This window comes from Cygnus olor, chromosome 2 (genome assembly GCF_009769625.2).
Source record: "Cygnus olor isolate bCygOlo1 chromosome 2, bCygOlo1.pri.v2, whole genome shotgun sequence".
Classification (NCBI taxonomy): Eukaryota; Metazoa; Chordata; class Aves; order Anseriformes; family Anatidae; genus Cygnus; species Cygnus olor.
In genome coordinates, this window is record NC_049170.1 from 32,492,653 (window position 1) to 32,517,931 (window position 25,279).

The 25,279-nt window shown below is 37.3% G+C and overlaps 1 protein-coding gene across 12 annotated transcripts in view; it reads left to right on the forward strand.

Moving 5' to 3' along the window:
• The window catches only part of HDAC9 (histone deacetylase 9), a 480,477-nt gene that overhangs the window by 345,397 nt on the left and 109,801 nt on the right, over window positions 1-25,279 (forward strand). For all 12 annotated transcript variants that reach the window (XM_040545937.1, XM_040545942.1, XM_040545936.1 and 9 more), the window contains 2 exons: window positions 2,786-2,835; window positions 17,630-17,737. In XM_040545937.1, the coding sequence (XP_040401871.1) occupies window positions 2,786-2,835; window positions 17,630-17,737 (158 nt within the window). The remainder of the gene's footprint in view (window positions 1-2,785; window positions 2,836-17,629; window positions 17,738-25,279) is intronic.

Here is a 25,279-nt window from a genome sequence, read left to right on the forward strand (position 1 = left end):
AATGATTACAAGTTTTTAAAAGTGAGAAATATACTGTCAACACATCCCTGACAGTGAGGTAGCATTTAAAGTACAACTAAAGGACGCATTTACAGAGTGTCTGTGCAATTGCAATTTCAAGTCAGTCAAAAAATGACTACTTAGAAGAAATGGCTTCATTCTCAAGGGGTGATACTGGAAACAATTATGTTTCTCAAACTGATGTTGCTTTTTACTGAATGGTGCCGTTTCACAAGTGAACACTTTTTTTTTTTTTTTTTTTTCTCAAGACAGCTTTTTGCCCAACACTTTTCTTGCTCATCAGAGTCTCAGCCCCCAGTTGCCAATCTCTTAAGCAGCTTCCTTGACTTCCACAGGGGCCTCCTGACTTCAGTGGTGGGTGCCTCACCACCCGATTTAACTAACAACTCCTACTGCCTTTGTGGCTTTATATTTCAGAGTACAAATCTTAGATAATTTTTATAACTTTATCTGTAAATTTTTGGGGTGAATCTTCTCTAAAAGACCTTTTTTCTCAAGCAATTTGCTGATGATTGCAAACTCTGTCCTGATGCAAAGCCATTTGTCTTTCATCTTAGTTGAAGTATTCCAATATATATTTTCTTTTATTATTTTATTCTGGAAAATCCTCTGGAAAATTCCTCGGGGTGAGGAAGGATGTTACTGGGAAATATCTGCTATTTAACAAATTCTGCTGAGGCATCATCTCTAAACGTCACGGGAAATTCTCATGATTCATTTTCAGGGTTTGCTTTTTTTCCTACTGATTTTCATTTATGGAGGAGTGTTATGAACTCTTTACTTTCTGTGATGGTAGCTAAATGTTGGTCTCACTCTCTTAGTGGAATCTTTCCCAATGCTTTCATGAAATCTTGATGTTTTTCTTCTTCTGCAAGGTCTGTCTTCTTCTTCTTTTTCGACTCTTGTGCAATAAAAAGTGAATATTGTGGCAAGTTGCTTGATACACTGAAAAGGCTTTGTGCTTGTTTTTTTCCCTGCTTTAGTACTATCTGTTGATTGATTTTAGTGTCCTTCCTCACCATCTGCTTTTCTGTTTTCACTTTGTGTTTGTTGTTTTTAATAGTGTTTACCATGTACAATGTGCCTTGTTGCACGGAGATAAATGAGAATTCATCTGTTCTCTCTTATGCAATGGAATTTAAGAAAAAAGGTCTAGTCATTCAATATTCTAAAAATGCCTTCTTTTATCTCAGATTTCAGCTTATGTTTCCATTAATGTCTCCTGACACTTTAACAGCATTAATTTTTTAGTTAGCTGCCCAAGACTTTTTGATCTTCCCCACAGTAAAAAGTGAAAAATTGCTGTTCACATTGGTCCCTGGATCTGCTTAGCAAGGGATCTGGAAACTCCTCCCATACCTCTGCTCTGACGGTCTTCGTCAATGAACATTTCCTTGCATGTCTGGGGCCATTAGGACTCACAGTATGAGAATGCTCTGCATAGCTGCTGCACCTGCATTTCCCCTGGTAGCTCCACAGGAGGTTTTGTTTGGCTTCTCTCGCACACTGTGCAAAATGATCAAAGGCCTCTGGTCGGTTAAAAATGCATCTTGGATTTTACTCAAAGTGTAAAGCACTTTCTTCGTCTCAGATCTTGCAGTCTGATCTCTCATACTTCAAAGATGATGGCTTATAATTGTCTTTGTACATTTCATTGGCACCTGCTAAACATGAGTAACTGCAGTGGTTGCCCCTTCCATAACAATGGGTGGCTCCTCTAGGTAACCTGAGTGATTCACTATCTAACGCTTCCTCCATATGGCAAAGTCACAAAGCCAGTTCTGTGATACTGTGGGGGAAAAGCGTATGTTCTCTTCCACAGCTGCCTTAGGATCAGTTTACATACTTGAATAGGAACTGCATCAAATCCTGAGATCCCTACCAGGTTTCAGTATTGTCCTTATCAAGACAAACAACTAGTTTAGTGGTACAAAACCAAAACAAAACAAAACACAAACACCACCACCAAAAAAAAAAAAAAGCAAACAAACAAAACCCCATGAACTAATAAAAAGCAATTATAAATATTGAAATAAACCCTAAGCTAGAAAATAGATTCTAAAATCTATTAAGTATTTGTTCCCATTAGTATAATACAATTACTGAGTAATACAGAAACAACTAGTATTTTGTTTTATGTTTTAAAATATTAACTTGTTCATTGACGGAATGTAAATGGTCAGAACTATTCTTGCCAAAGTAGGAAGATGAAGACTGCAATTTTCAAAGCAGAAACTTTTTGGAGAGCTGAAGTTTAAAAATTAGTCATCAGTTGCATGTAGACCTTAATGAGGTTCCCTCTGTTGTCAGTGAAAAGAAGCAGGCACTTCTCAAGTATAATTCATCCCATCAGTTATCTAGGCTGGGCGGAGGTGCCTATCTCACTCCACTGGCTGTAGAAGAAGCTGAGATGACTAACTTAGACAAGCTGCTTATCTTTGCAGCAACTAAACATAACGGGTTGACTACTAGCTGTAGTACAGAATGACTATCTGTGGAGTTTGGAGCATTACTTATACACTCCTTTGAAACTATTGTTTACCAATCTTAAGATTTGTCACTGTTGAAAAAGAGTAATTTCAATGCACCATGGCTGATTTGCTTTCTAAGTGTTATTGATATTATTTGTTTGAATACATGATATTTTCACTGTGTGATACCAAAATTCAGAAATCAGAATTATAGTAGAGGGATTACTGTTCCGGTATTTAAATGAATTTTTGATAACTGATGCTTATTGTTTCTTTTTTTCTTTAATATATAGGAAACGTGTCTCAAAAACTCTTTTCCTTGTTGCCTTGTGGGGGACTTGGGGTAAGTAGATTTTTATTTATTTATTTATTTTGCAAGAAGGAAAGTACACAACACATATATTCATTCATGAGCTCTGTAGCACTGTTGCTGCATCAGTTCAAAGTCATGAGAAGTTGATGATGAATCTCGAGATGAAATCTAAGACATTATCATACCATACTCAAAGACACAGAAAAAAGTACATTGCAACAAGCATATAGAGCAGTTAGACAGGAACATATTTTGTGAAAATGTGTACATTTCTTAGTTGTCCTTCTTTCTTTCTTTCTTTTTTTCTTTTTTGCATGTGATCTATTTTTGAGAAAAGTAACATGGGTGCAATTTCTTCTAGCAGAACGAGCTTTGAAGAAGCGAAAATAAATATAGCTTTGCATTATTCAGAGAGGAGAAAAAAATTATTGACACTAACATTTAGCATTATGAGAACTGCTCACTAGTTGCTAGAAAATTCCTTGGGTTCTGTTAAACTAATAAATTAATTGAGCATTTTTATGGCCCGTTTTGAAACAGATTCATTCTGAAATACGGTCTTCCAAGTGAGTATTAGAACTCAGTGGAAAAAATCTGTAGATAAAAATGCATTGCAATACTAGGTAATGAATTCATCTACACTATTGAAAAACATTTAGAATGGAGAATATCTACTGATTCTGGCATCACTCATAGTTTTTTTTTTTTTTTTTTTTTTTCCTACACAGCAGTATTCTACATATCTGGACCAGCTGCACCCATTATTTACTAATGTTAGCAATATCAAAATGCTAATATTACTAGATATGGATGGGCTGCCTAGATGATGCACATATGCTTAAGTTCCCTTGTTCCCTTATGAGTATACAGAAATAAAGCCACAATCTCTGGATTGCAATTAGAACTATAGGTCGACTTCCAGTGCAGACTTCTAATGTTTTATTTACTTTTATACTCCACAAAGGATAAGTTCTATGCCACAGTAGTCTTCTTTATAGTTGTTTGTTTTTTTTTATTATTATTATTATTTTATTACTACTACTACTACTACTATTATTATTATTATTGTATCCCTGAAAAACAAAATATGTGTTGTAGGAACTTAACACAGAAAGCTAATAATTTCATTTTAACTTTCAGAATTTAGTAATTTTGGAGGATTTATGAACTATGAGTTAAAGACAAAGTATCGAGAAGTGGTAACCATTCAAGCTCCCCTACTATGGATTTACACTTGCTGAGGATTCTGCCTAAAATTTGGAACTTGGTGATTAGCAACTTGCTGTATTTGAAACTTGGGGATCATTTCTGTATATGGACCGGCTAATGTTACACATAGACATGTAGACATACACTTGCAAATGCACCTCTATGCACACCTGTGTGCACATATTCACACATGCATATGCATACACACTTTTCTATAAAAAAAAGGTGAAATCAATTGTTATTAAGGTAGTTTTTCACAGTTATTGAAGTTTATCAAGAAGTTTACAGAGAGTTGAACAAGAGATGAATGAAGTTGTGAAAGAATGTTGTTCAGACTTCTGAGCAAAGAGGAGGTGATGCAAAATTCCTTGACAATTCTTTCTGTGAGCTTTGGAAAGTAAATATGACCATGGTGGGCTTTGAAAATTAAACTATAAAAGATTTTTCTATGAAACACGTTATTCAGGCATTAATAAGTTAGTGTTAAAAATCATGAATAGAGACAGACTTTGAAATCCTTTTAAATACTTTCAGTAATAAAAGTATGCTGTCCATTCTAAAGCTAACATAAGTCAGAAATGCTCAGTATAACTTAGCTTTTTAAATGCTTAAATTTATCTGTACTTTCTTGGGTCTATTTGCTTTATTTCTGATTTAGAATCATGGAAATTGGATTAAAGAACATGTTGTAGAAATCGATACTTTATTTATTTTTTTCGAGTTGGTTTCCCTTTCTACATATTATTGTCAGGCTTGCTGTGGGGCTCTTCTAAGGGAATGGGTTGTGACCTTTTTCAAGGTAAATAATCAGATTAGGAACTCTCTTTCAGTGATATTTGGCTGTCTATTGGTTAGGATGAGCTCTGGGAAAAGGAGCTATTTCAAACTGTCTGGAAAGCAATTCCTACATTTACTTTCAAAAAAGATGGTAGAAAGAAAGAAGCATTGCTACTTAGTAGTTTTTAAATTAATTGAATAGCATTACTCAGTATGAAGCAGTAATCAACGTAAAGCAGTAAGATCAGGACATAGTTCATGAAAAGACTGTGAGAAGAAGAATTTAAATTTATTTTTTCTTATCTTTTATTTATTTTCTTGCTTGCTTAATTGGTTACTTGTTCACTAAAGAATCCAGGGAGAAAGGATATTAAAAAAAAAAAAAAGACATCAGTTCTTGCAGAAGACTTCAAAGACTTTATGGCTCTCTCTTTAATGATAGTTTTCCGAGCTCTTTGATTCTATTGTCTTCTAACCATATGTGGACCTTGCTGGCTGTTATTATGCAGCCCTTCTATTATTAAATACATTAGCAGCTAAACTACTCACACAGGCAATGGTCACACCTAGGCTTATTCTTCTTCACTGCCAGGCTGGATTTAATATCAGAGTTCCCATTTCTTAAGTGATGCTGTTACCAATATGGAGATCATAGTCTGGTTCTGGTTTGGGACCCTCATGCCACACACTGAAGCTGTACCACAGTTGGAAAGAGCACTGGGCCAGTAAGACAGAGCAAGGAGTAAGGGTGGTATATCTAAATGTACAATCTACCTATCACACATTTGTAAATAATGTGAAGTCCTAGCTCCAAGCCTCTGTTCCACAAAGCTTATATATTTCACATGAAAGAATCACTGGACAAAATGTAAACTACTCTTGGAGTAAGGACTGAAATGCAGACTTCATAGGCATTGCAGACATGATGAGCTGATGGGCTGTTAAGATTATCGGCATGAGTTTGGGATAGCTTGCATTGTTCCCACAGGACTTAAAGATCCAACCAACCTCTGTAACCCTGAATTCTGCTTATATTATTGATTTTGTTGTTATCTCTGTTCCAACAGCACCAAAAAACTGCAGTCAAGATGAGGGATCCTCTTCTTTCAATATCACTTACAGTGACTGTAGTAAAATAAAGCTCTTTCAAGCATTTTGCAAAGGAAACTAGAGGAAGTGTCCCTAACAAAGTTACAATATTCTCTGATCCTTTTTCATCACAGCTCTGAATCTTCTACTTCAATGCAAAATACATGTAAAGCTACTGTTTACCGATTTTGTAAACATTTTAATTTGCTTTCAAGCAGTGATAGTGACTGCTTAAGTCAGGGTTGTTGTTGAATTTGGATAGGTATATGCCAGGCTTTCAGAAGAAAAATAAAGAATAAGAAACTACACAACTAATAAATATCTCCCTATCTAACAGCCCTAAGGTGACTCATACTGACAACCAAACTGACCAGGTTTCACAGAGGGAGAAAAAAAAAAGGTTATATCTAACCTAAATTTGTCCATAACAGGTTTTCTTGCATAAATTATATATATATATATATATGTATTTTTTTTTTAATCAGTGGACTACCCAGATTCAGTAACATAGCATCTACTGAAGTATGGGACCTCCCTCTTTCAATAGTAGTTTTTATTCTTTTTTCAAGTTGAATACTGTACCTGGACCAACTAAGGTTAAAAAGTTCAAATACTGGAGGGATGTAATTCCTTGTGCTGGAGAGAGACTAGCAGCTCTATGTCCAGTGGTTTTAATACTAAGAGATGGTTTCTTGCAGCTGGTCAGAGGTTTGGAATGTGAAAAGTTTTCCAGGAGGTGAGTAGATTGCAGGTGAAATGGCCAAATGGGGAGAATAATCACAAATTATTTTTTGGTCCTGCAAATTATCAGACAATTCCACAATTTTTCTTCTATGAATAGCCACTGGAGATATAACTGATCATTTAATCACTGCATCCATCTATTGCAATTCCTCCCCTTCTGTTCTGCTGTGAAAATGATAAAAAAAAAAAAAAAGCAGAAATCTACTTTTAATGTGAGCAAGTTTCATCTCCTTGCCTCAGTCTGTCACTAAAAATAGTGATTATTTTTCTGCCTGTTTGACCTGCTGCTGTGTGAAGAAATCTTGAAGTCATTTCTCAGCCATATTTTTTTGCCTAGTTGATAGGCAAAAAAAAAAACAACCACAAAAGCAAAGAAGAGCAGGCTTTTATGATAATGTCATCATCGGCTCCCAGCTTCAAACACTTCTGTGGCTTTTGAATTGTCATTTATAACTTGGAACTGAACCGACCCATAATTCCCTTGATGCATTTAGAGAAATTGATAACAGACTGCTTCTTTTATGGCTCAGAGGAGGCAACTCCAATCACATCACTATTGGCAGTCAATATTATTTTCTGACATGGTTGTAAAAGTATAAAGGGGCTTATGGCATTTGTTTAGATGAGGAATGGGCTCTCAAGCTGTGCTGGGGTTTATGGGTCCAGATTACTGAGAAGCAAAGGGAATATGATGTTTGCAAACAGGATATGATTTTATTTAAGTTTGGGTTTCATACGTTGTTCCCTGGGGATTGCCCTGCCGACAGAAGAGAATTTCACTTTTATCATATAAAATTGGGCAGTTATCCAATTCCCCCTGCTCTTCCCCCCTCAAAGACACTGCTCCAAACCTGTAATGTGTAAAGTCAGAACTTTAAACTGCAAGAGGAGGAGCTGTGGGAGAACACCACCCTTCAAGAAATTAGACTTTTGCAGAATAAATCTTTAGAAAGCTGAACAGACTGGTTCATGCATTAAATGCTGAGCCATCTGAGTAGTTAAGAATGGCTTCTACATACTGGGAAAGTCCATTGCATTTTCTCTAATTTTGCTGTTGTGGCAGAGCAGGAATGAGTTTTTCTTCTGGGATAAGCTGGTCTTGTTTCATTAACTGGAATATAACTTAGATCTTTTATACCAGAAAAGAATTTGGCCTGAAACAATCAAAAAAGAAATATGAAGCTATAAAATCTCTCTATGTTTTTCCAAATCCTACAAAATATTTGTAGCATCTCTCTAAATTTTCTGAATGTGGAGTTTCTCCCTAGCGTTCCATGCTGTGGTAGCTGGACAGTACTACTTTTTATCCTGACCACACAGGAAGAATGCAAGAAGAAAGGCAACATCTCACTAGTGCACAACTTTAGTAAGTCAATCAGGAAACAAATTGTTTTCTGCTGCTTCTCATTCTTCTCCTGATCTCCCCAGTCTGTGTGCAGGAAGAATTTTCAGCCTTTACTTTTTACAAATTAGTGCTCCTCTTATAAGAATTACTGGTATCAACCTGGTACCATGGTGTAAAAATTAAGAAGGTATTGGTGATAACACTGTGTCTTTGTTGCAGATTTTAGGATCCCAGATGTTTTGCAGGTCTCTCCTGATATCCACATCTAAATCTGGCTGTAATGAAATCAGACTCAGTATGGTTTGTGCACTCAAACTAAACATCACCTCCACATAGGTGTTACAATTAAATTGGGTCCTTCCACTCTGTCCCAGGCTGTACCAAAACAGGCATAATCCTGTCACAACATCAACCAAAAATGTCTGTTTCCTTGTTTGGTGAAAGTAACCTGTTATTCCTAGAAGCTCAGCTACCCAGTGTGAAATTTCCCACTCTAAAATCATCAATATAACATGTGTTGATATGTTCACCTATCAATTCAATCTGCTTGTCTGAGTGGGCTTATTAACCTCCTGAAATTTTTCAGTTGTAACATTTTGGAGAAGATTGCAAGAGATTTTTGTGAATAAAAGACTTATCTCCTAAGCCTCCCTGGCTACACCATCCCTAAAAAGTTCCAAGGTTTAATCAACACAAATTCACTACAGCACTGTACTTTAATTAAGGTATTTTGCATGACTATTCAGGACTCAAGGTTACACAGCTCTGACTCTGTGATGTTTTCTGCAGAGGTAATCAAAATATGTGGTGAAAACAGTCATCCTGATGCCACCCCACGGTGTGATGCAAGGCCAGTAGGCATGGGACTGGAGGTTTGTCAGCCTGGAGCACGCAGGGGTCTGCGTGTTGGGACACTCAATGCAGTTCCAGACAAACCTATTTAGGCTATCTACAGAATGGGGGAATGAGGGTATAATGTACTCCCAGTTGCTCTGGCAAGCACTCTTTTAGGTGTCTTACCCCTGTCATTTGTGACAGTTCAGGTCAGCTTGGAACTGACTGGACTATGTTTTGGAGGAATGAACCATTTCTCACTTTACTGAGGCTGTCTTTCATAGGCATTCTTAGACGTACTACTGAAACACCCAAAGCAAGAGCCTGGCTATCCATGCTTACCTATGTAGCCATTAAAGAGCCATGTGCACCATTAGAGCAGGACTCAGTCCATCTAAGATCTGAAGAACTGTCTGGAGGTACTTGATTCCCCTCATTGATAGGGACTTTAAGCAACTAAGTTCCTAATTTTAGACACATTAATTTTAGGAAAAAAAAAAAAAAAGTTAAGTTTGATAATGCGAATCTGGATGATCAGAAGAAGAAATAAGTAGATATTCCTCCATTAGCAAGGTGCAGAGACTTCATCTGCAGATCTGGAACATACAATGGTATCTCACCTCTGGTAGAGTGTGGATGCTCTATTTAGCATATCAATATGGTGCCCACAACAAAAGGAAACAATTTCTTCAGACTAAAAGGCAGATACTTTGTCCTATTCTTGTCCACTCATGGCACAGAGGTGGCCCTGTGTCATATACCACAGGGCTTGATGCTTAATGAGAGGCAAAACTGTTCAACTAAGAGACATTGTTCCCTGACATCACTGCAGGCAGGTCTGTTTTAGAAATGTCTCAGTCTGCTTTAACTTGTAGCAGGTGAAGATGGAGAGCTCAAGAGTGGTAATCTGCTAACTTGAGTGCTAAAGGTAATCCTGTCAAGCACAGAATTTGGTCCCTTAGAAAATTTGTGGTTTTAATTTTTTTTTAATTTATTTTTTTCCAATTTTTAACAGAGGAGCATTTTTGCTTGGTAGTAGACCAGATTCAAATTGTAAACAAAGATACATAGCATAGAAGAAAGAAAATTATTTTGAAGCTAATGAGCTATCATAAAATCAATCCTTTAAAAACCTTACTTCATTTTGCATGATTTTTAAAAATTACTGTTACCTAAGGCCAGCAATATGCAAAGAAGCCCACTTATTTCCTAGGATATTAAACATATATGTATATTAAACATATATATTTATGTTAAATGTAAATAGTGGAATAGTGTTACATACAATAGTATTGTATACAAATTCACTCCATATATGCAATTAAATTTGATGAGAATTCAGTAAAGAAAGTAGAATTCACATTTGCTCTTTAAAAGCACATCACATCTTTATTGACAGAATTTAGCCTCCAAGATGGACAGAAAAAAACCTCTGAAGAGGAAATGTTGATATGCTCCTTGTCTGAATAAACGCCAGGTTCTAGCAGAGCTCCATAGTGTCCTATGACAGAAAGATCATCTACAGCCAAGAAGAAAGCTGAAGTGCTATGCATTGCTAATTTTTTTTTCAGCAACAAGTTGCCAATTTTTTTAAAAATAAGTCATATAAAAGTTTTTTTTTCTGTAATTGTGTGCATTACAAGCAGCTACACATTGTTTTATCTGTTTGCTTGTGAACCCTTGGAAACTGCATGATCAAACATAAGAAGGCAGTTGCACAAGCATTTTCGCACACTAATCCATTAAAACCTAAAACAAATGTCAAGTTAAACTAATAGAGTACTCAGGGCTAGGTCTGTAAGTGCAGTAACATTTTTACAAGCATCTGGTGATATATGCCACATATCTGAGACTTGAATCTGGGCCTAAGTGTTTTATTTATGAGTTTTGTCTAAAAACAAGTTCTAATCCACATCTAATCCATGCTATCCTCCCTCCATTCCCCCTACCAATGATCCACACATTGCTGTTTCATTAAGGTTTTGAGGTCCTTTTGGATGTTTAATGCATGCTTTCTAAGACCCAGAGATTCTAAATGCTTGTCATAAAAGGAAGTTTAGGAGAGTCAATGAATAAAACTACTTCAGAAGATATTGTTGTGTTCAGCTTTTGGCTTGACTTAGCCTGATTCTATTCTTATTCTCATTTTGAATACAAATAGATTTATTTTTAAATACAGACATCACATATTTACTTGATTTTTTACAAACCTCCATGCGAACTCCCTTTGTAGGGAAATAGGGGTGCTGCATTTATTTATCTGAGGTGGACCACCACCATCAATAACTATGGTAGACATTCAATTTTTATTTTCTGCTTAGAAATGTTTTGTTAGTATTTTCTTAAAATTGATTTTGCTTTATAATAGCTGTACAAGTTAGATCATTATTGGCAGGTGACACTTGAAAATGTTATATATCCTACATGTAGTAGGTACAGGTACTGTCAACATTCCTTGTTGCACTGAAAGAGGCTTTTGAGGTCAGAATTAATAGCTGCTAAAATTCTTTTTAAAAGTCCATTTCCATGATTATTATAGCTGGTGAATTCTTGTACTGGAATTACTCAAACACAGCAGAGAAACCAATGCAAACCAAGTGAATTCCACCTTTTTTGTTCAAGCAATGATTTGTGAAGATCCTTTGAACTATTCATCCCAGTGGAGTCTAAAGATCGCATCCCTTTCACAATTTGTTTGTAAATCACACTGGAAGTATGAAAAAATGATATTCTAAGTACTCTCTATGGCAGGCATTTTAGATTAAAGCAGTTGGAAAGGCCTTTGACAAAACAAGTCTCTGATACAGCTGTAAAGTAACAGTAAAAATAAAGGAAGCTCTTAGTACATATTTTTCCTAAAGTAACCCACTTTCACAAACTTCCTGTGTGGAGGATTTATGGAAGAGATGTCAGCCTTTTCTCCTTTGTTCCTTACTGAGTGATGTGGCTGACAGGCCATTAGAGGTTGTTCCTTAGAGGTGATGTGCACACCTTCACTTCTTTAGTCATGGTGAGATGAAACAGCAGCTGAGAAGCACGCCGAGGACCTTTTGCTTCTTAGTGGAAATCACAGAGGTGATGAATGACCACGAGTACATCTGTAGGAGTGGAAAGTGAGAGCTATGAGTGTGGCACCTGGGAAACTGCACTGCTCATGGTCACGAGCAATGTATTCCAGACTTATGTACTGGCATTCGCTGGCACCAACTCTCTCCAAGAACAGCAGACTTGTTGCTGGAAGTAAGAGCAAAATGCCACACACAAGGTTTAGAGGTTGCAACACTTCAGGAAAACATTTCATTTCTATTTTCATGCCAGGGAAATGAAAAAACTCAATGATGGAAACATGTTTGCTCTGGCATGAGTGGAAGAGTGTGAGACTGAACGCTTTTAAAACTAAAACAAAGGAATTTGCTCTGCAATACACAAGTTTTATTCAATTGTGGTATCACTAAAGAGCTCTGTATTCTCCCATATTATTCCTCACAGAGGGCTTAATCAGTTTGTTTACTGCAAATAGCTACAATGTTGTTAGCTAACTAGATTTTATTTACTTCACAGTTTTATAAGCATTTATATCTAAGGACAGCATTTTTTTATGTACTAGTTTTTCCAGATTCATGTTGAAATATTGCAACAGAAATGCATACTGAATTAACTTCCACCTAAGAATAGTTGAGCCCTACCTCTGCTCTTTAAAGAGAGGTGAAACAATAATTTTAAACTGCTATGAAGAACTGCTTCTTTTTAGCTTGTTGTGCAGGTTAGTGTACACATAGCACTGCTATCACTGGCTAAAATTTCCATGAGCAGGTAAATGACAGATTGTGTTTTTGAACTATTCTCAGAGAATAAGGAGAATATCTCTGACAGGGACATGTGGTAACTCTTGGAGGACTGTTTTTGATTTTTATGATGGCAACAACTGTGCAGTGAATTCAGAACAGGATGTGAGATTTAGTATATTTTCAATTCCTTTTAGGAATGAAATCAGAATTCCATTGTGGAAGCTCCATTTATGTCAAGTAACAAAGTGTGTGTGTGTGTATGTGTGTGTGTGATAGAGAGAGAAGTCAAACTCTAGGATGCATTGTCAGAATGTATCGCAGAGCAATTGCTTTAGCTCTCTTTTATATTGCCACCTAATTATCAGTGAATGTGTATTTAAGACAACTTCAGAGCTCACAGTTAATTATTCAAGGAAGAGAAATAACTCATACAAATGAATAAACCACACAGAGTGTGAAAAATGGCAGGGTTTGTCAGACTGCCAGCAACATAGCTGGTCAGCAGAACTGTGATCCAGTGACAATTAGGCAAATCCTGTGACATTTCTGGAGGAAGGACGACTGAGGATGAGGAGTGCAGGGGAAAGGACAAGTAAAACAAAAGACAGTTATAAATATAAGAATGCTGATAAATTATTATTATGCCACTTTTTGCCTCTCTGAGGTTCTAGATAGCAGGACATGTAGCTTTTCCAGTTTTAGCAAATACGGGGATTTCAGAAAGGCCCTTATGTAAACAATCTCCCTCTCAGAAGTATTTCCATGTCTTTCCATCTTCACACACACACATACCACTACCTGATGAAGGCATAAGGAGTTGGTAACTTTCAAACTTTATAGTCAGTCTATCTTAACATGAAATATTCTAGCCCTGAAAGTGGTACAATACAAGGTTTCTATCTGCTACAACATCTCTGCTGTTTCTTAGCTTGTTTTCAGTATGCTTAAAGTCTTCATTGTGAAAGTCAAGTTATCACATTGGTACTTCTTGCAGGAAACATTCATATTATTCTTTTCTTTCTTTCTTTCTTTCTTTCTTTCTCTCTTTCTCTCTTTCTCTCTCTCTCTCTCTCTCTCTCTCTCTCTTTCTCTCTCTCTCTCTCTCTCTCTTTCTCTCTCTCTCTCTTTCTCTCTTTCTCTCTTTCTTTCTCTCTCTGTCTCTCTCTCTTTCTTATAGTGTAAAGCAGGGAATTTCTGCACACAGCACTTGAAACATTAGTAGCATTCAGTCAGGAAAAGTTACCTACATTTCTTTTCACTTAAGTCATTCCTTTCCTCTTTAATGCCTCCACATCCACTTCAGGGACAGGTAGCTTAATTTCTATCATCTGTAGCTTTACAGAGTATTAGCTTTGCTACACATGCCAATGATTGAGCTATACTAGATGTGCTTGAAAAAGTCTACAGCCTACACTGCTCATTCAGGAAACTCAGAGTGAAGTAAATCCATATGTGTGTTTAAAAGTTTAGTATTCAGATAGGGCTTGTGTTTTCTGGCTCTTGCTGTTATCATGCACAATACTTCTTCTTTGAAGAGCTGCAGTCGTGATAGGCTTTTTTGATAACGAAATGTGTGGTATGCTCATAGTTTACCTCTGACGTTTTGAGGCTTTGAAAAACCATTCTTTTTCATTTTGGTTAGATATTCCAAATACTTTCCTACCCTGACAATTTTTAAAAGGATTCTTGAATTAAAATAATGCATGTAACTAAGCAGAATTTCTCTGTTAGGAACAAACTAGAAATCTGTATTTTCTGTAATTTTTTAACATCTTCTGAAAAAAAAAAAAAAAAAAAGGAGTTTTTATTAAATTCTTAGGCTACTCCAAAGCACTTACAGAACAAAAGTAAAAAAACTGAAAAGTAAAAAAAGTTTATTAAATTCCATCTGACTTTATCATAGACTGTGATTTAGAAGGTATTACATTTGTCACAAGGTTATGCATACTTAGCACCTAGATGACTGTCAGATAAATTCGATCTATACCTGAAGGAGAACCAGAAATCATAATCCTATACTCTTTACTCATATAAGATCCAATCATTTCATCTCACAGGAATAAAAAGCATATCTGGTAGGATTTTACATAGCTGTATTTCATATACAGCATGACAACTAGGCCAGATAGTAGCTGTAATTTTAACGTGTTTGCCACTTACATCACTGTATTACAACAGCAAGTTGCAAAGTAAACATTGAATAACACTAAAACAAAATCTCTGTTTAAGCACCTGAAATATTTAAGGCAATACATCACATTAATAGAGAGGTAAAATGGACTGGCATGGTATTTTCTAGTTGTGACAGCTAACGTTTTGGCTGTAGGATGAAAGTTTTTCTAGGTTGTTCTTCATGAGATATTCCTCAAAAATTCAGTCTGAATTTTGCATGACTATGAAACAGATTTTAACATCCAAGTTTATAATACTTTACCTTTTCAGGGTAATTATATTCATATCGGTATGTTAGTTTTCTTGTAATAACTATGTACTAAGATATGCAGCTTCAATTGGCTAACTCTGGCTTTGAGAATTTGCAGTTTGTTGTACATACTATGCCCAAGAGATCAGCTACAATATTCCCCAAGAGATCAGCTAAAATATCCTGAATTTCCTGTGTACTTTTAGGTGGTCATTTCTGAAAATTCTTCGAGAAATGCTATTTTGTTTCCTGACAGCCCATTTACATCCAGTCCAGGTACAATTCTGTAATGAAGGAAGTTTTGCAGTGGAAGATATTTGGTCTTATTGTCCTAGTTCAGTCTCCTCACACTCAGCTGAAAGCGGAAAATGATAAATGCCATATCCTGGCCAATACTCAGTGTTCAGCAGTTGAAGAAACTGCCGTCTCATGTGTCAGAGCAGACAACTGTCTTGAAGGGTGGGTACTCTCAAGCTGTGGTTACAATTTTAACTTAATCGGCCTTCCTGGAAATGAATCATAGTCCCTTTGAGGATGCAGACTCCTGCTTGTGCCCTGGTGTACTGAGCAGCTGCCACTGAATCATTTTCATCAGCCACTCCTTCATGTTATCCTTAATTTGCTAGCCATAAAAATGGCAAGAAAGTACTCCCTCCCAGCCCTCTTGTTGATATTTCTTTATTTAAAGTACTGCACTGTATTTTTCAAACTTTATTATGATTTGATTAAATTGATTTAACCAATGACCTCTACTTATTTATTTCCTTATTTGTTTTAAAAATAAAATTGATTCACAGTTGCTTTAAAGCAGCAGAGAGAGAACCTGAAGTTCTGCCTAATGTTAAATATGTCATGATATTTTTACTACTTGGTTTCTTTCTGGTTTCTTGCTGTAATTTCCTGAGTTACCTACTGATTTGTGTCTCAGGCTACCAATCTGCAAAACAAATATAATAAATCATCCTGTATTAAGCTGATGATGCTTAATTGTGTTTAGACAACTTTTTGAGATTCTCAGATGAAAACACAATGTGTTGTTATTATTGTTATTCTGAAGTTTGCAAGCACAGTCCATGCTTTTTATTCATGCCTATTGTGAATAGGAATTATTTTCATTAGTTTTACTGCATGAACACAAAACTGATCAAAATGATAGAAAACTCAGGCCCAGCAAACTGAAAAATATGATCATTTTAGTAGCTTGAAATATAATATTATTGTAACAGTAATGGTGAAGACATTTGACAGGTGTAGAGAGAAGATCAAGCTTCTTTCTGTTTCAAATGACTAATCAGAGAATTCCTCAGAACCTCCACAGTCGAGCAGCATTTGCATCCATTTTCAATTACTTGATTTCTTTCTTTTTTTTTCTTTTTTTTCTTTTCTTTTCTTTTTTTTTTCTTCTTTTTTTTTTTTTTTCTTTTTAAAGAAATTAGGAACAGAAGCTTCTGGTTCAAACTTAAAACATGTCTCAGTGTACTTGGAATTTATCCAAATAGCATCTGCCACAGTATTTTGTCTATCCCTAAACGTTTCTCTTTTCATGATAAATTTGTGCCGTATGATACTACTAAATGCACTTCCCATGGAGCATCAAGGAAGTCTGGCTGTCTCTTTAGATGATTTTTTCAGACTGTTTCACACCATCGTGTCTGCTTGGCATAATAGCATATAAGGGATATGCAACATTTCATCTACACTATGTTGTTTGTTTCTGCAAATGAATAGTTGCTAAAAATATATTTCAAAAGTAAAATGTTGGGTTACTGATTGAAGCTGTAGAACAGTGCTGCTTAGCTGTCTTTATAATATTTTATTTATATTTTACAATTAAAATATCTTTATTTTATCTTTATATTTAAATATTCATGTAACGTTTAATGTGTGACACTCACTTGTATAGCATGCAAAAATGAGAATTTTCTCTGCTTTAAGCAACCACATTCCTCTGTTATAAAGAGTGATCTAAAGCCTTTCAGTCAAAACTTAGCAGTCCATCAAAACTGGAAATACAACAAAGGCAGTACTTCAATTTATTTCATTTTATTTTTTTGTCTATGGCAATGGTAACCAGTGAAATTAAGCTAAACAGTGAATCATTGTGATTTCAATCATTTAAAAATGATGCCTGCCTGGGTAAGAAAGAGAAGCTTTTACTGCTAATTTTAAAACACATCATGATCTGGGCTGCTGGTCAGTTTCTGTCGGCATGCTTTTTTGGGACAGCAGTAGCTGCTCCTGTGGGATCTCATGTCTCTCACTGGCAGGCCCCCATCCCCACCAATGTGAGGACCCGGTGCAGGGCGTCCACTGGCCGGTGAGCAGGCCCAGCCTGGCCGATGTAATGCTGTTTGTAATGAGAAATCTAAACAGGGAATGGCAGCGAGGCATGACAGGAATGTGTTTCCATTGGAGAAGCCCGTACAGGGAAAAAGCATAAGCAAAGCCATGTCCACAAGGCCTTTCAGCTGGCCCGGACGGAAGACTGATGTTATTGTACATGGGCTGTCACGCTGCCAGCCCTCCCTCACGGGTTTGTTTTCTCTCATGCTCTCCCTCTCCCTCTCCCTCTCCCTCTCTCCCCTGCCCTTCTCTTGGGGCCGGCTGTTTGCTCAGGTGGACAGTGACACCGTTTGGAATGAGTTGCACTCGGCCGGGGCAGCACGCATGGCGGTGGGCTGTGTCATCGAGCTGGCGGCCCGCGTGGCCTCCCGGGAGCTGAAGGTGAGGTCCGGGCCACGCGGTGGGTGGGAGGCAGGGAGGTCCGGGGGGGCTGAAGGCAGGCCTTGTTCGCCCGCTCCACGCTGCTGGGCGGTGGGAGGGGAAGAAGGAGGATGGCCACCAAGGTGTGGCAGCCCCAGTGGCTCCTTTAGGGTTGCTGGTGAGCCTGGCAGGAGACAGGTTTGCCATCAATGCTCTGAAGTAGTGTTGTTTTCTTCAGAGTGCTACAGCCTGAGGTGAAGTTACTTGTTGTGTGCATGTAGCTGGCAAGTTGCTGTGGAACTGCCTTTTGAAGTTTGTTTTTTTTTTTTTCTTTTTAATATGATTTAGTCATGTGCATGACCTCATGATACCACCCAGAGAGAGGGGAGGCAATCGGTGGGCAAACAGTTTGTCAGGGAAGAGGGACGCTGTTGATCAGGGGAGTAATGATCCAGAATACGCCTTCCTGTCGGCAGCTCCACGCTGACTGTCCCTCATTGTTCTTCCTGGACGGCTTCTCTTCCCTATCTCCTTTCTGCACGATCCGCAAAGAACGATGTACAAAACCCAAATTATCCCCAGTCTAAACAATTTATAAAAGTTCCAGACCTGACGGACTTTGACATTTTATTTGGTATTTTAACAGCCCTATTTAAAGGTACACCATATGCAGCCTGAATGCAGTCTTGCCCCAATAAACATTGTTGGAGCTAACACATCTCCTTAATGAAACTGTTTATACTCTTTCCAGTCCAAACACTAACGGATTCAGTCCTGTTTGCAAAATCAAGATAGGAATAAATATTTTAGAATTAGCATTATACAATGATTTTTTTTCAAAATCCCAAAATGTAATGGAACTTGGGAATTTTCTTCCTCTATATCTGTCTTGTTTCAGTCAAAATATATTAGCTACATATTAGGTGAGGGGTACATATGTTTATGTGTACATATATATATATATAAAGAGGTATAGGATATATAGGTATGTAAAGGAGCATTCAGTTAAAATACAGTATTATATCTCTGACCCAGTCAAATGCGATTACTAAACTTTCATGTTCAGATACTGAAATCATTAGCCAGGTGCTACACCAAGCTGCTATAATTTTTGAAATCTCAAATCAGGGACAGGGCATGTCCATATGGGATCTTGCGCAACTTTTCCGATGGGCACTTCAGCTTTCAGGGCTCAGTAGGATTCAATACACAACTCACTGAACATTATTCCCACCTAATGAGACTAATGAAAGGGAAGTAGGTTTTTTTACTCATTTTTTTTGCCTTTGGTGACTGTAGGACATATGTCAGTCTTTAAGACGACATGCAAGCAAATTTTGATAAGAATAATGAGATATGCCCTGTGCGCAGTTGGCCTGAGCAGCGTCTACTGCAGAATCTGTACTGCTTATCTTTGTGCTTTTGTGGTGTCTTTCCGTGGTGTGATTGCGCTTGATTATTTATCTGTGTGATGGACAGATGGAAAGAATCAAACATCATCCACTGTGAGACCTTGGTTGCTGCTGGAGTTGCAACGAACTGTAAATAAATACTTTAAATTTAATACTAATTTGTAGCTTACTGTAAAATTATTGTTGATCCTAAATAGAATCTTCGTCTGCAGTGGAGAGGACTGGAACAATCTCATTCCTCCTCCAGCTGAGACATAGGTAATTGTTCAAAACGTGCCAAGTCACTGGTTTACCCCAAATCATGAGGAAAGTAGGAATGGAAAACATTTGCTGTGAAAGCGAATCAGGAATACTCATGCCATTCCCAATACGTGTTTAACCTGCTCCTGTACTTCCAGCATGAAGTCCAGTGGCTTACGTGCCACTATGCTGACTGTATGAACTAACAATCTGCATGTGGTATTTATAATTTAAAATGAAAGAAACCCATGGAAAAGTTATTAAGGCCTGGCTGACAGAAGAAAAACATGCTAGCAGAAGTTATGGAAATAAACTGATCCTGATATTTTTTGGCAGAATCCTCGTATGTTTACTTTGCCACTGCATACAAACCTGGGTTTTGCTCAGTGCTCTCATGTAGTAAATTGTATCAGGGGATTTTTTGCAGTGTATTCTGAGGCATTCTACATGGTGTTCACATGAAAATTTAGGTAGCTGTGAGATTTTAGCCCTATAGATCTGTATGTGTCAGTGTACATTTATGATGACTTTACATACTGCTTTTCCATCTTGCTGCCATTCTTCCTCTAGAAACATACATGTTGCACTGATCAGCTGTTTCTAGTACAGGGAAAATGCCAATTCTGTAGCATACTTGTGAAGATCTGAGAGGAAGTAAGTGAAGCTGACCACTTCCATGTGCATTCATTGAGCAAATATGCATGTGAAGTAACCATCTGGGGCCTGTACTGTGAGCCCTGAGTGGGAGGATTAAGCTGTGATGGGAATCTGGAAAGGTCTGCCACAGTTTCAGACTCTTTGGATGACAAAAAAGGCCTTCCAGAATTGTGCATAAGCTATAACAGCTCTGCAGCATGTAAACAGCAAGATGAGAGCAAGTAGGGAAACATGCTGTAATTTTTCCCTGGCAGTTTATAGATATGGATTGTTATCAGATGGTGTGCTGTCAGTTTGATGTCATCTTAAGAAAAATATTAAATTATGAGACAGGTCACACAGATTTGTTCTGAAATCCCACAGTTGCCTGAGAAGAGCTGCATATCCTGCAGTTCACAGTGGCAGACTTAAAGTACAGAGCAGGGAATTCCCACAGGGCAGTGCTTCAGACTGCAGCAGAGGAGGCAGTGGATTATCTACCCAGTGCAATGGAAAAAGAGGCCCAGCATAGGTGCCTTCCTCTGAAACAGTTCTGGAGACATTAGGGTAACCTTAGAGTAAAACTTTCTAGCATAGACAATGTCCGAGACAAGAAGCCTCAGGAATGAGACGTTGAAGCAATTTATTTAAGTGCTATTTAGGTGTGAGAATTATCAAATTTGTCAGTGTAGTTGGGTGTAAGCTGCTCAAACATTTCTTACAGCTTGATGAATCAATGCATATATTTTTGTAAAGTCTAACAAGGTTTTCCTAAAATAAAAATGAATATAATATTTTATTTTATGGGTATGTATGCGGTCAATTTAGAAAAACAAACAAACAAACCACCACAGGATTTACAGTACTGGAGACAAATGTCCTCACTGCCTGGAGTACAGAAAGTAACATAGACTGTCCCATTTTGACTGGCATCTGACATTTAAGTCCATTTTAGGAAGGAAACAACTTTTCAATTTCCATGCTTACTCCAGTCTCTGCTGACATTGCTTGCATTAAGTGATAGTAGTAGCTCTATGCTATAAGTATGTGCTACTAAGAAGAGAGGTAAGGCTACAAAATCAATTGTGAGTCTACAGAACAATTGAGGGATTCACTGCACAGTCGGACATGAGTCAAAGTAGTACACAAGGCAAAAGGTTCTCTACTTAATTCTGAATTTCCTGAGTCTGCCAGTCCCATTTCACATAGGTTTCTTCTCAGAACAGCAACATTTTGTTCATCTGATTTGGACAGTGTTCAAAAACTTACCCAGAGTTAGAGTTCTCTTCACCGTAGTTCAAACCCCTTGTGAGACATTAGGTTTCTTTGATCTCCCTGACTAATGGCAAAAGCATCAATATGACAGTGCTAAGGACGTAAAACAATAGGGTTTACTGAAATTCTGCTGCTGCTGTAAAAGTAAATTGGTTAGGGGAGGAGGCTGGTTGGTTTTGTTTATTTTTATTTATTTATTTATTTTAAATTAAGACAATACCCTTCTCTGGGGAGACTTAATTCTGGATGTTTTTAATTTGATTATATCAGGTAGGTAAAATCACCCATTAAAATGAAGGATTTTTGGGTTTGTTTAATAACGTAATGAGCACTCACTGAGATCAATTTGATACTCCTTTGAGATAATTTTAATAGAGAATAAAGAATCACACCAGAGAAATATGTAGTATGATAAAAGTGATGTTTTACTGAGCCACATGCTATGCTTTTTCTTTTTTCATGAGTTTATTTGCATGTGTGATGAATGCCATATTGACAATATTACCATATGATGAGATGAGCTTTGCATGAATGTTGCCCTTTTTCAAGCTTTTTATAAGTGAGGAAACCTGGTGATGGCTGATGAAGTATTTATGTTTTATGTAATCACTGTCACAGCTCTCCCATCTAGCTGTTTTTGCTTTATCTACCTTTGCTTCTTTCCCATTTCCCCAACAGATTTGTGTAGATGATTTTTGCTATTACGCTGGCTACCACCTTTAGTGGAGTGGAGTATGTGGAACTGTGTGACCGTAGTTCCAATGTAGACATTAGGTATACCTAATAAATAATTTCAACACATAAGAGAAGTCTTATGATATATTTCTTGGGATTTGGGAAGTAATGCAGGTAGTGCCCTGCATATGATTTCTTGCACATGGTATGGCTTCTGAACTTTAAAAATATTTGTCTCTAGTCTCTAACTAAGGACAGTTACTTCATAAAGAGGGTTCTAAAAATCTCCATCTGCAGAGAGAGCATTTATTCCCTTAAATAAAAGGATCTCCTTTCTCTCTTGCATGGTCACAAGAAAACAGAGATGTGCTAGAAAAGTAGAAGGAAATGGTGCATATGGAGGCTCAGGCTGTACAAACCTTCTGTAGGACCTGAAGGCAGTGCTGTACTTCACAGTGTCCCACTCACTGCTCTACAATAACGAAGCAGATTTGAGGACCATGTGGTCTAATGGTTTGGTGGCACTGGGAGATGCCATCCTTCCCTGCCCTCCCTTTTTTTTTTCAGGCCCCCTGGCCCTACTGCTTCCCGTACATCAGCTCTGATGCTCACCTCCCCTCCCCTCCCCTCCCCTCCCCTCCCCTCCCCTCCCTCCCAGTGTGCTACTTCACTCATAAGCATCTGTGCACAAAGAAACTCTCTCCTATCCTGTGCAGCAGGTGCTTCTAATACTAGTTCTAAGAAATTGGAAGTGAAATAGCTGATTATATTCATATGATAATTTTGTAATAATTGTACTTTGCTGTCTAATGTCATTCAAATTATTATTTGTTCTTATAATGGTTGTTTTATTGTGGGCTGTTCTGTGAATATTAAACGCGTCTTCTTTTTTGGTAACAAAATTTACATTTCTCTGGCTGTCCCTTTATATCTTACAGTTGACCAGCAGAAAAGAAAAGATATCGGTGAAAAATGTAATTTAAAAAGTGTACATCTAATAAGAACCACCCCATGCACTGGGAAATGAATTTCCATCAGAATGGGCAACTCAGTCCCAGAGCAGACTGTGGTACTAGTGAAAATCCAAAAGGAACATTTCTGAAATTTTTTTCTCCAGTTTCAGATGTTCCTGTTCAGTACTGCTACAAGCTGGAATTAATTATTTTAAATACGGTACCCATAATAAGGATTATTCTATAGTTTACTTTGAATATCCTTTAAATATGTCAACATTGGTGATGGCAACACTCTTTTCTGTGATAGAAACACATTAAGTGCCATATAATTTTAATTTGACAAATTTGAAACAGAAAAGACCTACATAGTAAACTGTCAAGAGCTGGTAGATTTCATATGGTTATTTCTTATTTTTAAAAAAGTTTGAATGAATTAAGAAGCAATTTTGCAAAAAAGCACTCAAGAAAAAAGACATAAATTAAGAGAGATCTTGCATCTACTTCAGCTGAATCAAGAGAAGCACAAGTTTTTTCTCCTCCTTATCATGTGTGTGTATGTGTGCAAGTACAAGCACACACATGTGTAGAGTTGCCCTGTTGGTAGTCAGGGGTCATTTAACAGAATAAAAGCAGTTGAAATGAGTTTCCTCTGAACCAGAATCTGATACATTCCTGGAATGGTTCTTTCTGATATGTCAGGTTGAATCAATACCAAAATAAATCTCCTGCATTTGGTCATTGTTACTCTGCTGTCTTTGTGATTCCTGAATAACTTGAACCTGAAATTCTCATTCCAAATGTGATTGTTATTACTGATTTCAAGGTCTTTGTCGCACAAGGCTATGGAAGAATCATAAGGTAAATTGTACTAGTGTAGTGAATAAACAGGATTAGCTTAATTAATACCCCCCAACTTTAAATTTTCTAGTCTTAAAAGTATTCCATGTAAAATTCACTCGTTCCTTTTTTCCAGCTCTACCACTTTTATTAGATCAAAAATTACAACGAACTGCCTTTCTAAAGACATAACAAATGAAAACGGCTGAGAAGTGTCCTCCTGGCCCTACAGTGTCCTTCCTCCAGTAATACTTCAGGCCAGCAAATTTCCATTCATGCTGGAACAATAGCAAACGCCACATAATTCTTCTGTTTATGTAGGAAAATCTCCTTTCCTGGGAGTTGCCCTGTGCTCAGGTGGCTCCTAGACAGCTCTCATGCACATTCTGCCGTACCTTCATTTCACAGAATCACAGACTCACAGAACTGTAGGGGTTGGAAGGGACCTCAAGAGATCGTCGGGTCAAATTTCTACCTCCTTTCTCACCTTCTGCCCTATAACACTCTCCCTCTGTCTTACAAAAAATTCTAAGCAATGTGTAGCAGCTACAAAAGGGAAGCTTTTTTTTTTTTTCTTTTTTCTGCTACTCATTTTTAACAATGTGTAGCGTGGAAGAACAGTCATAAATGAATGTTTATTTTACTAGTGTTAGAGATATGATTGATAACAACCATCAAAGTTACCAATACAGTTTTTTAGATAGTACTTTATATTCTTTGCTTTTACAAAGTTACCAAATTACAAAATTTTATATGGAACCATCTCTTAGATACTTTATCCCAGCAATTATGGTTATATTTATATGTGAATGACTATTATTATTTCATATAGTAGTACAACTTTCATTATATGTGTGGTATGCAACCTATCTCCACGACCACTCTGTTGTTAAAACTGTTTGCCTGCGTTTTTTTCCCAATATAGTTCACACTAGTTGTGGCTAAAGAGGCTGTCACAGTTGTATATATGTTAGACTACAAGCACCAACTTTTCATATATATATTCTCCAGTGCAATCCTTTTAGACCTGCAGGAAAGCAGACAGGGAACTCTTTGTTTCCATCACGGAGTTAAACATTTAACGTCCATTTTTGTGTTCTTGGCCTCTACTAGCTTCCTCTGCAAGACAAAATGGTATTCCCTCATGTCCATTACTGTTTTCTTGGCAAATCTACATGCTGCTAACACTGCTCTGCTAAATCATGGGTTCTTGTTCACTGCATTCGTAGACCCCCAGGGCCAGATACTGGCTCCTGCTCTGGCAGTATGAATAGCTTGTAAAATTGTCCCAAACCGGTACCTGAGGATTGCCTTGCTCTTACACCATTCTTATTCTTACCCTCCCTGCTGGATGGCATAGCTTGGGATCATGTTACAGCAGAAGTGACCTGGTAAGAATATGGTTATCTACTTCAGGGTACCAATTCAAGGGATTTTTTTAGGCAGCTGGGGTTGAAAGCAGCCCAGATGTTTGTTATTGTAGGAGTTAACTGAGTCAGAGGTAGTAAGAAGGTTAAAGATGGCACTAAGGC